The following is a 13,203-nucleotide window of genomic DNA, read 5'->3' on the forward strand; positions in this document are numbered from 1 at the left end:
TAATCCAGGTTGCTAGAAAAATTAAAAAATTTTAATTTACACTTGCAAGGTTTTTTTTCTGAATACTCAAATTTTTATGTAGAAATGTATGATGTTTAGTGACCAATAGCCAATGATTATTTGGAGATCGCGAGATGCGGTCTGGTGTGACGTAGGTTTAAAAAAAATTTCTTTATCGTGCTAACGTTTCGATCTTTATTGAGATCATCTTCAGGGCTTGTGATTTATTGTTAAAATTTTACAAATACAAAAAATGATGAATGTGAAAAAAATGAATTTATACAATGCTAGAAAATTTTAGATAAAAAAATGAATTTTCTAGCATTATATAAATCTTTTTTTCAATCTAAATTTTTCTAGCATTGTATAAATTCATTTTTTTATCTAAAATTTTCTAGCATTGCATAAATTCTTAATTTTTTTCACATCCTAGATGTATTTGCAATATTTAAACAATGTTTATAAATCCCAGGCCCTGAAGATGATCTCAATAAAGATCGAAACGTTGGCACGATAAAGAAAATGTTTTCTTAAAACCTACGTCACAACAGACCGCATCTCACGATCTCCGAATAATCAAATTTTTATATTAGCTAAGGTAGGTTAGGGTTCGAGACGGGTTTATAAAAATAAAAAATAATAATAATAATAGTGACACATTAGTAAAAAGATAAACCCTTTTCGAGAAAGGCGTTGATTGTGAGATTTACCTCCTGTGCAGTTTGCGGTGTGTCACTATCAAACAAAAATTTTTGATTGTTGGTTTATTTCCGTACTTGGTGGAATTGCTATAATTAATGATGTTTTTCTTTTACAAACACATGCTGAACGACGGGGATTTGTAAGTAAATATGTATAAATATATTTTCCAAAAAAAGCACCTTTAATGTATACAAAACAATTATTCTTACGCTATCTTTAAACTTTAATTTTAATTCGAATGTTTAGCTCGTTAAGTTAAATTAATGTACATTATAATCGAGTGTTTTTCCAAGCCTTCGGGTAGATAAAGCAAATAGTTCAATCCAATTTTTTTAAATTTAAAATCATTTTGAAACCAAGTATATGATGCGGTAAAACGACTACTCACCCCATCGATGTCTTTATCTTGCGACATGGTATCTGAAAAATGATAAGACGATCAAATTCAGATCAAATGAATCCTAACGTATTAAAAATATTAATCATAACAACAGTGCTAACATTGTTTAAAAAATTGTGCCATTGTAGGGATTAATAACAGATCGAACACACACACACACACGCTTTATTGAGTGAAAACATATATTTAACTTCTAAATTTAATCACTTAAACCAAATTTACACTTACAGTAAATTCTGCCTTGGCTTTTGGTCCGTACGACGCTATTGCCGCCGTCAGTTTAACCCTCAAACTAACGACTGAGGAATCGAATTGTATGTAGATGAAGTATGTTGCATATATACATATATTTAGATAACAGTCGAAATTCGACTTCGATAAATCGTCACATCCCGGATCGAGTTGCCCATTCGGCCGACTACGCAAAACTGATTACCGCGGCGTTATCTTTGTACAAGAATTTAGCGTCCAGAAATGAAGAAACTTTTTCTACGATCTCACACCAGGGGCATACAGCTCAACCTCAGAGAGGAACGACTTATTTTGCAGACAATCCGAGCATAACATGCGACATGATGTCCTTCCTAACGTATCCGATTGCTCCGAATTCGCCAAGGGACTACTCAGACTCCTTCCTGTGGAAGCGGTGTGCCGCAGAGCATTATGCTCAGACCAATCATATACTCCCGTTACACTTCAAATATTCCGATTACAAGCCCTACGAAATAGCCGTGCTAACCTCCAATTGCTCTGAAGGAGCTCCAGGCACATATCCAACCAAATGGAACAAATTTTGGCGGTTAAAGATGATCTTTCTTCACCTTCCATACGAAAAAAACCTCTCACAATATTCCTCAAGTCTGACGTATACAACTTACGGCTCTATCTAGACTTATGCCTAACCTGCAAACGACACAATAAAAAGGAAGGAATCAAACAGACGCTTCGGACTTCCCTACAAACTGCTGGCACGCAAATTTAACGTATCGACAAAAAACAAAACTGACAATCTACAGAACAATTTGGACGTATGGACTAGAATTGGAGGCATCCAAATAATACAGTTCTTCCATTTCAAAACCATGAGAGCCACAGTCAACGCTCACTACTGTATCTCCAATACTTCCATTCACAATGACCTCATAATAACCTTTGAGGATCTCCAAGAATTTTCATCTTAACACATCACTTCAATCCATGACCAACAAAAACCATTCCGTTTATGTCAGCGTCAGCTGCCCCGGTATCTCTCGTCAAGGCTTCTTATTTTAATCAGCCTTCTCTCTTCGAAGGCTGGCGATCCTCATCGAAATCTTTGCTTTTGAAACTGCCATCAGAACCAAGTCAAAAGCCTTCAACCATGAGTTTTGTCAACGACCAATCATCTCTTTCCTTCAATTCAGTGACGCTAGATTCGAACCGGGACCTTTACCTTACAGTGATGAGTCGCCGTGCCAACGCGTTAACTGTTACAGCCACCGACGCCTCAGGAGGACCTCTTTGTTGGAAACTATTTGCACCGATGACATCTTGAGCATGCGTCTGTATAGAGTCAATGCCTCTGTATTCAGAGTAGTTATTCGTATTAGCAGCAAGTACTCGGACTAGTCCTTGCTAAACGTTGGGAGAGCATGCTCACTCCTCTCAAGATGTTCAGTCAGTGCCGATTGTAAATATAGGGACTGCGGTAGCCGGGTGGCGACAGACTCCCATCGACTCCCCTGGAATTTCTGATCCTACACCTATATCCATTCATCTATTGCTAGTTAATATGGGGAAAATCAACTATAAAATCTTTCTTTCTAGGAAAAAGGTACGTGTTGGGTCTTATTCATAAGAGTTCCACAATACAACTAGGTGGCAGTGGAGTAAAAGCTGGAGTCCCTACTTGACCCCCCCTTACCCCTTCTTACTTTAACCTAGCCCGTTCTCAACCTACCCCTAACCCACGTGCACTCCCTGGTAATGCGAATTGCGAAGTCGTTGACGCAAAAAAATGTGTGTACCCGAATTGCAAAAATGTCAACGTGGTAAAAATTTTAAATAAATTTAAATTTTGAAATAAACGACACTTTTCGAAACAAGTCTTCAAAATCGAGAGACTTCCTTGATTTAGTTTTAAGAATGGTTAAATGATCATTGTTTATAAACTTTCCTTTTGACTGGAATAGAACGTTTGATCGTTCTTCTTATTTCTCAATCCATCTTGGCGTTCAATTGACAAGTGTTGCCGATTGATATGTGAATCATCGAAATGTGTACGCGGTTCACATGGTCAAAAGATACAGCTGATGATAGATAGATACTTTCTAAATGAAACGATCATTAAAAGATCTGGCAGGAAACTGTCAGACGACGGGGATGTGGATGGGGGAGAGAAGCCATGTAAGTACTGTCCAAGTAGAACCCAAGTTAGCGGATTTGGTTGGATGGGGGAATTACCTGACTGTTTATGCGCACTGGTAGGCAGGTATTTCGTCTAAGTGTGAACGTCACGTGCCGGCTCTTTTGTTCATTTAGCTTGATGTGCCATCAAGTGTACTAGTCGGTAATGAGGTCCAGGTGGTCTTGGGCTGCTTTTGCTGCAGGAATATGGTCAGAATGTGAGGAGAGGATCGCGGTGTAGTCCGCGGAGGTCGTAATGTAGGTATATGGTACAACCTTGTTAGACTCCACAACTGTTTCAAAAGCATCAAATGCAGACGATGGTTGTGCATAGGAAAAAATTAATCGACCTGCTTAGCGTTGTGATTTTTCCAAAGCCAATCGTAAAATTCTTCTTTCCACCGTCAGACGTCTCTTTAATTAGTTAACAATAGAAAATTCTTTCACAGCTAATATGTTGTTTTGTTAATAATTCCGAAAATATCCTGGAATCTTTTCTTGAAAGACATTAGCTCAAATGTGCTCGTTCGTCATTACTTGCACACTGATATCTTCAAGTTAGTTCATTTAAATAAAATATCCATTTATTTACTTTTTAGGTTTAATAATAAATTAATGAAAAAATAATATGCTAAATACTGATGATTATGGATTAAAGCAGTTCGCAAAGTACAAAGTTGCAACTAAGTCCAGGAACTAGATCAAATTGTAGTTTTATCTTTTTTGTGTTGGCCAATTCCTTCTGGTACCGACGGCTCAAAAACGGATAGAGGTACGGGAGTTGGAATCCTGGGGATATATCCGACGGCCGAACTGACTTTAAACCTAGGTAAATTTACAGTTTTCCAGTTTGAAATTAAACCAGAGAAATAAAAAAAAACTAGAAACACATTCTAGTAAGACAGTAAGGCCTTATCCTCAACCTTGGTTAAGGGAAAAAGCGTATGTAATTGTATGAGAAGTCACTGACACCGATGACCTTCACCTGGGATGGGGCCCTGCATTCGGGACAGAGGCAACGAGAATGTGGACATATTGTACAGAAAAGATGGCAGTATGGATTCTCTAGGCCCGAACCCTACTACGGCCACAAAAAAAGTATACATCCAAAAATGGATCCTTAATGAGTTCAAAATCTGCTGGAGCAACACCCCACGCATGAGGCAAGCGATGATATCCATACAAGGGCCATCTGTAAGACATGCAAAGGAATTAGCTGGAAGGTACCCGCAATAAAATCAGGATTCAGGTAGGACTCCTGACAGGGCTCTGCCCTGTGAGACGGCACATGCACTGAATAGGAGTACAGAAGAAATACTGTGCAGATATCGCCAGGAAGAAGAGGAGACCGTAGAACGCATTCTACTTTTTTTGAGGGTCTATATAGGTGTAGATTCATGCAACTAGGAGAGGAAAAATCGCAAACAACATTCTACACTAAGGAGCCGGTGGCAAGGCTATGGATGGCTATGGTTGATGAACCACCCGGGCAGTGAGTTATACAAATGTACGATGGAGCACAATAGGTCTACTAAGGTCGAGCCCGAGGGATGAGCATCGATAAAAAACATCAATGATCGCATTAAACTTCGGAACCTCACCATCGATGTTGGTACGACCATCGGCTCTACAGGCTACATATCGATGGGTTTTTTTTGTGTACTCACTACTCAAACTACAAATTATTTTCATATGTATACATTATTTTTGTGCCACGTTAGAAACGTAAGCTAATTTTTCAAACTTCGCCATTTCAGAACCTTTATTATGAACTTGATTAATAAAAATTATGTTTATTTTTTTAATAACATTTATCAAGAATTATTTTTGCTTTTGGTTTCATTTATAGTTGTATATAGATCTCTCGGTCCTTTTTAAATAAAAGACGTATATTGTTAAAGTATTTTGTGCTTGTGAATTTTATTCAAAATACCTCTCTGTTTTTCTTCCACATCCACAATCCACCCAAGCCCAATTCCTGTCTCTTGCTAAAAAAAAGTAAAGGTTTAACATGCACGAAACTAAAATCAACCATATCCTTAATTTACTAGAATTAATGTATCCAAATTTTACAATGAAACACTACCACATCTTCTCCGGAATGCAATTTAAAAAACCTAGCTTTAAAGCCAATTTATCCTCTAAGCGATTTCTGGTTTTCGAAATAATCTGTCCAGCTTTGGAAAATGATCGTACAGAGGGGACAGATGTGCCACCAAGGCAACAAATTGAACAACTCCTGACAGGTTCTGATAGGTCGGTCACTTTCGTATCAGAAGAATATGGGTCATTTCCTATTCACAAAAGTGGAAATTAGGAAAAACTGAAAAAGTTTATAAATCATCGACAGCCCACCATCGATGGACAAAAAACATCGACACAGTAACATCGGTGTTGAAAACATCTTCGGTCTACGTACCATGGATGTTTTCTAAACATGCTCATCCCTAGGTCGAGGTGCAAAAGGCCTTTTAGCCACCTCTTTTATCCCTATCCCTATCCTTCCTGTTTGTGTTTAATAATCTGAGAGATTCGGTCGAGAGAGGTCCTTCCAGAGGATTCTCACATATTAATTTCTTATTAAAACATTTTTATTTTTATTTTTAACAATTCAATTTCACACGGTCATTTCAGATTTCTTCCGTGTACTCTCTATTTGAGGTTATATAAAACTCGCTGTTGTTCTTTGCACTGGGTATTGTTTACGTTAGAAATGTTGCAAAACCGACTTGACTAAAAAAAAATAAACAGAAAAAAAACAGAATTGACCGAGCTGTGGCCGTAACCGCACAAGACTGGCACAAGGTTCCAGAATAAGTGGCAATCTCAGCCGGTATCCATTAACGACGAAACGGTATAAAATTTAACACGAGTGAGTTTAAATTCGGGGGAAAATTCCTTGTTAAAATTTTTGACCTGTATCGAAATGGGAGCAATTAGGTTTTTATTAAAAGATGTGATTTGGTTAAACAGGTTTTTTTTGCCTTTTCAAACCTTCACTCGTCCTTGTGAAAAAACCTCAAGCACATGTAAAACAGTATCACGCGTCGCTACTTTCTTAATAAGTATGGCTATCAATTTTTCGATTAATTGATGGTTTGTAAGATTCCTCGAACCTAACATGTTTTAAAAATAATGTAAAAATAAAAATATGCCTTGTGAGTTTATTTATTATTTTATTTATACGAAGATTTCGGCCTATTTTAATGTCATCATCGGGGCAAAACAATAATTAAAGCATTCATTCCAAGGAAAAATCTACTAAAAATTTAATTATGTCATATACATCTTTTATATGTATACATCTTTATGATTGTTTGCAGATAATAATAGAATTTGTTTTTTTTTTGTTTTTTTTTCCATCCAGACTTTCAGAAAAATATTAATTGGTCAAGCGGACCACGAAAACTAGTGAATTTAATAAGTTAAAATGAAGCATATCTTCACTAAAGCTCTCCATGGCCATTTCATTTGTCGCCGAGAATCAAATAGATTACACGACATTTGAAAAATGGCAAAAAGGAGTGAAAAATTCAAAAAGGTGGGGTTGAGATGGGAAGTTAGTGTCCGAGTGATCGAAGTCACGATGCTCGTATCTAGCCGAATCCCGCAAGTGACACTAGCTTTTTCATAGAAATGATAAATGATGGAGTGAGTGTGGTGTTCAATACTTTTTAAAAGGATAGTTCCTACTCACAGTAAGTTAGACTTACTGTGAGTAGGAACTATCCTTTTAAAAAGTATCAGCTTTTTCATTTCAACCAAAACCTTACATAAAAAGATTAAGTAATTGAAAGAAGCTATTTGGTTAATATAATGATTTAATAAGTAAAACGAAGTATATCTTCACTAAAACTATCCATGGCCACTTCATTTGTCACCGAGAATCGAATCCTGATTACACGACATTTGAAAAATGGCAAAAAGGCGGGAAAAATTCAAAAGGTGGGGTTGAGATGGGAAGTTAGTGTCCGAGTGGATCGAAGTCACGATAGCTCAAGTGGTAGAGTAGCGGCGTATCTATTCGAAGGTCGTCGGTTCGAAGCCCGCTCGTGACACTGACTTTTTTATCTCAACTAAAAACCTTAATTAATTGAAAGATAGTAATTATAAAAATAGAAAAAATGCGTTTGTAATAGGATGAAAGGAGTTAAAGTCGAATTAAAAATTTGTTTAAATTATAAAATCAATTTTTCAAAATTCCCAAAACCAGTGCTCACTTTCTACTATTTCGAACGATTCGTATCATTCCATTTCTTCGTTCAAACGGTGATATATTTTGAATATTTTTTTAAAACACAATTTATATATTTTTAAAAATTTGCCTTAGTGTGAATTCAGTCCGTTTTAGAGTGTAAGAATATTTATTGTTTAATGAACATCGATAGCGATGCTATTTCACGACCGGTTTCGTCAAAAAAAAAAGAGCTCGTTGTTGCCTCGTATATAAAAAAAATTTATATTATAAAATCAATCTTTAAAAATTCCCAAACCAGTGTGTAATTTCACCTTTTTGAAATGATTCGGATCATTCCATTAGTTTGTTCAAGCCATGATTTATTTTGAATATTTTTTTAAGACAGTTTATATATTTTTTTGAGTAATTTGCCTAGTTTGAAATTAGTACTTATTAGAGTGTAAGAATTTTTATTGCTTCATGATCATCGGTAGAGATGCTATTTTACGACCGGTTTCGGCATAAAAAGAAAAACTTGTGGCTACCTCGTATATAAATTGTTTTTTATATTATAAAATCAATTTTTCAAAATTCCCAAAACAAGTGCTCACTTTCTGCTTTTTGGTGCAATTGGTATCAATTCATTTCTTCCTTCAAACGGTGATATATTTGAATTTTTTTTTTTAAGACAAACAATTTATATTTTTTAATAATTTGTCTTAGTGTGACTTTAGTACGTTTTAGAGTGTAAGAATTTTTATTGCTTCATGACCATCGATAGAGATGCTATTTCACGACCGGTTTCGGCAATAAAAAGCTCGTTGTTATACTGGAATATAAAATTTGTTTATATTATAAAATTAATTTTTAAAAAACTAAAACCTTTCTGTACTTTCTGATTTTTGAGTTGATACGGATCATTCCATTCCGTGATATATTTGGAACATTTTTTTTAAGACAATTTGTATATTTTTTAATAAGTTGCCTTAGTGTGAATTTAGCACGTTTTAGAGCGTAAGAATTTTTATTGTTTAATGCCCATCGATAGGGATTCTATTTCACGACTGGTTTCGGCATAAAAAAGAACTCGTTGTTGCCTCGTATATAAAAAATTTTTATATTATAAAATCAATTTTTAAAAATTCCCAAACCAGTGCGTAATTTCAGCTTTTGGAAATGATTCGGATCATTCCGTTAGTTTGTTCAAACCGTGATTTATTTTGAACATTTTTTAAGACAGTTTATATATATTTTTTTTTTACTAGTTTGCCTAGTGTGAATTTAGTACGTTTTAGAGTATAAGAATTTTTATTGCTTAACGACTGTCGATAGAGATGCTATTTCACGACCGGATTCGCCATAAAAAAGCTTGTTGTTATATCGAATATAAAATTTGTTTATGTTTTAACATCAATTTTTAAAAAATCCCAAAATCAGTGCGTTCTTTCTGCTTTTGGAGTTGATTCGGATTATTACATTCGTTCGTTCACACCGTGATACATTTGGAACATTTTTTTAAGACAATTTATATTTTTTAATAATTTGTCTTAGTGTGAATTCAGTCCGTTTTAGAGTGTAAGAATATTTATTGTTTAATGACCATCGATAGCGATGCTATTTCACGACCGGTTTCGGCAAAAAAGAGCTCGTTGTTACCGCGTATATACATTTGTTTATATTATAAAATCAATTTTTAAAAATTCCCAAAACAAGTGCTCAATTTCTGCTTTTTGAGTTGAGTCGGATTAAACCATTCGTTCGTCAAAACCGTGATATATTTGGAACATTTTAATTAAGACATTAATAATTAAGACAATTTATATATTTTTAATAATTTGCGTTGTTTGAATTTAGTACGTTTTGGAGTGTAACAATTTTTATTCCATCATCACGGACGATAGAGATGCTATTTCATGACCGGTTTCGGCATAAAAAAGCTTGTTATTATATCGAATATAAAATTTGTTTATACTATAAAATCAATTTTTTTAAATCCCCCAAATAGTGCATAATTTCAGCTTTTTGAGTGATGCGGATCATTCCATTCCTTTGTTCAAACCGTGATATATTTGGAACATTTTTTTAAGACAAAAAATTTATATTTTTTAATGATTTGCCTAGTTTTAATTTAGTACATTGCAAAGTGTAAGAATTTTTATTGTTTCATGACCATCGCTAGAGATGCTATTTCACGACCGGTTTCGGCAAAAAAAAAAAGAGCTCGTTGTTATAGGGAATATAAATTTGTTTACATTATCGAATCAATTTTTAAAAATTCGCAAAATCAGTGCGTTCTTTCTGCGTTTTGAGTTGAGTCGTATCATTCCATTCGTTCGTCAAAACCGTGATACATTTGGAACAATTTTTTAAGACAGTTTATATACTTTTGATCATTTGCGTTAGTTTGAATTTAGTATGTTTTAGAGTGTAAGAATTTTTATTGTTTCATGACCATCGCTAGAGATGCTATTTCACGACCGATTTCGGCAAAAAAAAAGAACTCGTTGTTACAGGGAGTACAAAATTTGTTTACATTATAAAATATTCTGTGTTTAATTAGTGATTACTTTATTCAAGTGAGGTAGAAAATCCGAAATGCCTTTAATGCTAACTACTGTATTTGTTTACACCGCAACAGTCTTTTTTTTTATTAAACCTGAATGTGCGGTACAATTTAGCAGAACCGGTCTTAAGCGAACTGAATCGACACAAAATAAAGTATTGGAAATATCATTTAAATAGGAGATTTGTCCAGACCTTTGATTTTGGCGGGATTCAATTCGTCCGGCGACGGAGGCTTTTTGTCCACGGTGACAAAGAGGAGAGGCGAGTCCATGTTCGTCGGTGTTCGTCCTTCTGCAGGTGCGTCGGTGGTCCTGTGTCCTTCCAAGTTTGCTGAGCTTCGTCTGGAACCGAGGCACGACCGACTCTGGCGCGGTAGCAGCACGGCCTCCGCGTCCGTTTCCACCACCAGCGTTGCCCTTGCCATCGACCCTCGCCTTCTTCTCGGCCAAAAAAAAGTTCTCTTTTGTCTACGATCTACGTTAATTGTTTGTTAACCCGACAGCCCACCGCCACTTCGATAAAAAAACGTTTGATTATAAAAGCCTTGTCATTGTGCTTTAAAAGTGCTTGCAAAATGCATTTGTCATGTCACCTTGTTACTTCATATAGTCAGTATTTATTATGCCTGATTATCATTGAAAATCCATTCTTTTTTATTTATGTACAGGGTGACCGATGTTATATGCTCCGCCAATTTTTTTTTCTTTTTAAGAAGGCAAATTTATATACATAGTTTTAAAATTTTCAAATGGACAAATTTGTATTTTGTTCATCTGCCTGTTTAAGTTGTAAAAAAAATATATACATATATACACTGATGGACGAATTTAACGCACCACTCAATTTATTTACTTTAAAATTAAACCCATTATCTTTCTACATTAATTACAGATAATTGGATCTAACTTACTCAGTCAAAATAAACAGTAAAAATGCTTTGTTTACTTTTGAACTGATTTTCATTTCACGGTTGATTTTCATTTTCAGAGTCACGGTCATAAGATTATTGGAGGAACGATACAGCCTGCAAGAAGTCGCCAAGAGACTGACAATGAGTGTAAATCACTGTACAATAGGAAGCGTTCATCGGCGCTTCAGAGGGACAGGGCTTCACATTAGAAAGCCAGGACAGAGTCGACCTTGGTCTGCAGATGAGAGAGACGATAGATTAATCCGCTCAGGTGAAAGGTAGGACCCATGCTGTATGGTTCCTCAGGTGGCATTCCATGGTGGGTCGTTGATATTCGGGGAGGCATTTCCTGGGACGCCCGCACCGAATTGGTTGTTATGCGAGGAAGATCTTTAACTATACAGTGGTACTTTCAAGATATAAGCAAAGAGCAATGTAGTGCCATTGCCCACCAAATCGATGAGAGATTCATGCAGGATAAGACCAGGCCCCTTAGAGCACGTATTGTGCATGAGTCGCAGGTGAGTGCTCGATGTGGCTAGATCCAGATTTGAACCCAATCTAACACATTTGGGACCAACTCAACCGACGAGTGCGACGGCGAATCCCAGGGTCTACCATCCTAGATGAGTTGGAAACGGCTGTTCTTTATGAATGGGAAAGAATTCCTCAGGATTTTACCAGAAATATGTGAATGCAAAGGCGTTTTACGGACGTGATTCGTGCCATAGGCGGAAATATTCGGTATTAAAGTAGAGAAAAAAGTTTCTGGGCCTATAATTGCTCTTAAAGATCCTCCTCTGGCGAGTTTGTTTGATATGTTCATCATCCAAAATTCGTTTCTGTCGTGAATCCAAGATTAGGTTGATGTTTTCCCAGGTTTTGGGCGTATTCTATTTTGGATGACGCATTTTTACATGCTAATGTTTTTAGGGCCACTTGGCAGTCGGACGATTAAAAAATTTTTGTCGGCGTAACATTTTTTAAGATTTTCAATGGCAACAGCATGGTTAGGGTAGTAATCTTATAGGGAGCTTGGATAATTCTTCTAAGGACTTTTGAATGGAACACTTAGAATGGTTTCTCGATACCCCACAGGTCTGCTCCTCGTGTCCAAATATGGTTTTTACAGTCTAGTCTGATTTTGGTCCCAAACCTCTTCTTTGTTTTTTTTTTCCTATTTAAATGCCATTCACTTAGGGTGGTGGAGTACTTGATATTCCTCCATCACCCTATACACATATTATATAACTAATAATATTGAGGGTCTATGGGGTACTCTATATTGCACCTTCGCCCTACATACAAAATACATTCATTCTCAATATACACTTAGAAACAAGATATCTATAAAGTATTATGCACAGTAAAACACCCCTGTTTCATTTAAAAAACAGAACTAGATACTGCTGTGCTCAAAGAAAATTTCCATATCGTATGGCATTTGTATAGGTTCTATGTAAGGAGCCAAGGAGTGGGACACATCAAACAACCCGAATATGTAGGCTTTGGCCCAAATATGTCTGTGTGTTAACCTTGCATGGCCTATCCTTAATTGGGTGAGTCTATAAGTCAGACCTATTGGCAATACTCTTGATACTGAAGAGCTGCAGTGCCAATCCAGCCCACCAATACTGCCACTTTCTTTTAATTATGTTTTTTTCTTGCATTTTTAGCAGTGCCAGATTACAATGGTTTCATGGACATCCCAGTCCGCCTTTTTGTTACCCTCCAGATCTATGTGTCCAGGTAAAAGACAATGATCACCATTGAGACAAAATAAAGTTATCAATTGGCAAATTTTCCTATTTTCTGACCTAATGAACCTTTGGGACCATTTTTACCCTGCCTACTTTTTCTTTTAGGGATGGTCATCCATCTGTGTAGCATTTATTTCTATAGGTATTCACAAAATTGGATGCAACTTATTGAAAAATTGATTTTATTTTCATTTTTTTATTACAAACAGTAACATTAATAAGTTTTTATGTCAAAAACTAAATATTTTGTATAATTATAAAATATGAAATATACTTTAACAATTTAAACAACATATATCCTTAT

At 35.8% G+C, this 13,203-nt stretch overlaps 2 protein-coding genes across 9 annotated transcripts in view; one reads left to right on the forward strand and one right to left on the reverse strand.

Moving 5' to 3' along the window:
* The window catches only part of LOC106663326 (aldehyde dehydrogenase family 3 member B1-like), a 30,118-nt gene extending 19,427 nt beyond the window's left edge, over nucleotides 1–10,691 (reverse strand). For 2 of the 6 annotated variants that reach the window (XM_014388079.2, XM_024224824.1), the window contains exons 1-2: nucleotides 1,331–1,537; nucleotides 1,091–1,122 (exon numbers count right to left, since the gene is read on the reverse strand). In XM_014388079.2, the coding sequence (XP_014243565.1) occupies nucleotides 1,091–1,117 (27 nt within the window). In that variant the 5' untranslated portion in view covers nucleotides 1,118–1,122; nucleotides 1,331–1,537. Of the gene's footprint in view, nucleotides 1–1,090; nucleotides 1,123–1,330; nucleotides 1,538–10,421 lie in introns of those variants that run through there. The other 4 variants (XR_002909838.1, XM_024224823.1, XM_014388078.2 and 1 more) reach the window with 4 other exon arrangements.
* On the forward strand, nucleotides 531–12,965 carry LOC112126206. Of its 3 annotated transcripts, none has more exons than XM_024224828.1 (3): nucleotides 531–841; nucleotides 11,217–11,417; nucleotides 12,592–12,965. In XM_024224828.1, the coding sequence occupies exons 1-3, from the start codon at nucleotides 798–800 to the stop codon at nucleotides 12,671–12,673; spliced, it is 327 nt and encodes a 108-aa protein (XP_024080596.1). In that variant the 5' UTR covers nucleotides 531–797; the 3' UTR covers nucleotides 12,674–12,965. The 3 variants fall into 3 exon arrangements, with proteins under 3 accessions (XP_024080596.1, XP_024080594.1, XP_024080595.1); XM_024224826.1 differs by having other exon boundaries at nucleotides 12,816–12,965; XM_024224827.1 differs by having other exon boundaries at nucleotides 12,819–12,965.
* Nucleotides 12,966–13,203: the final 238 nt, after the last annotated feature.

The sequence above is a fragment of the Cimex lectularius genome, unplaced genomic scaffold, assembly GCF_000648675.2.
Source record: "Cimex lectularius strain Harlan isolate CLEC.00 unplaced genomic scaffold, Clec_2.1 scaffold78, whole genome shotgun sequence".
Lineage (NCBI taxonomy): Eukaryota > Metazoa > Arthropoda > Insecta > Hemiptera > Cimicidae > Cimex > Cimex lectularius.

What these genes read in the sequence shown, in the direction of transcription:
- LOC112126206 (XM_024224826.1), top strand. Translation starts at nt 798, where the DNA reads ATGATGTTTTTCTTTTACAAACACATGCTGAACGACGGGGATTT. An exon ending in ATGCTGAACGACGGGGATTT is followed by an intron (nt 842 to 11,216) that starts GTAAGTAAATAT and finishes TTTCATTTTCAG; the next exon opens with AGTCACGGTCATAAGATTAT. An exon ending in TTAATCCGCTCAGGTGAAAG is followed by an intron (nt 11,418 to 12,815) that starts GTAGGACCCATG and finishes TTGCATTTTTAG; the next exon opens with CAGTGCCAGATTACAATGGT.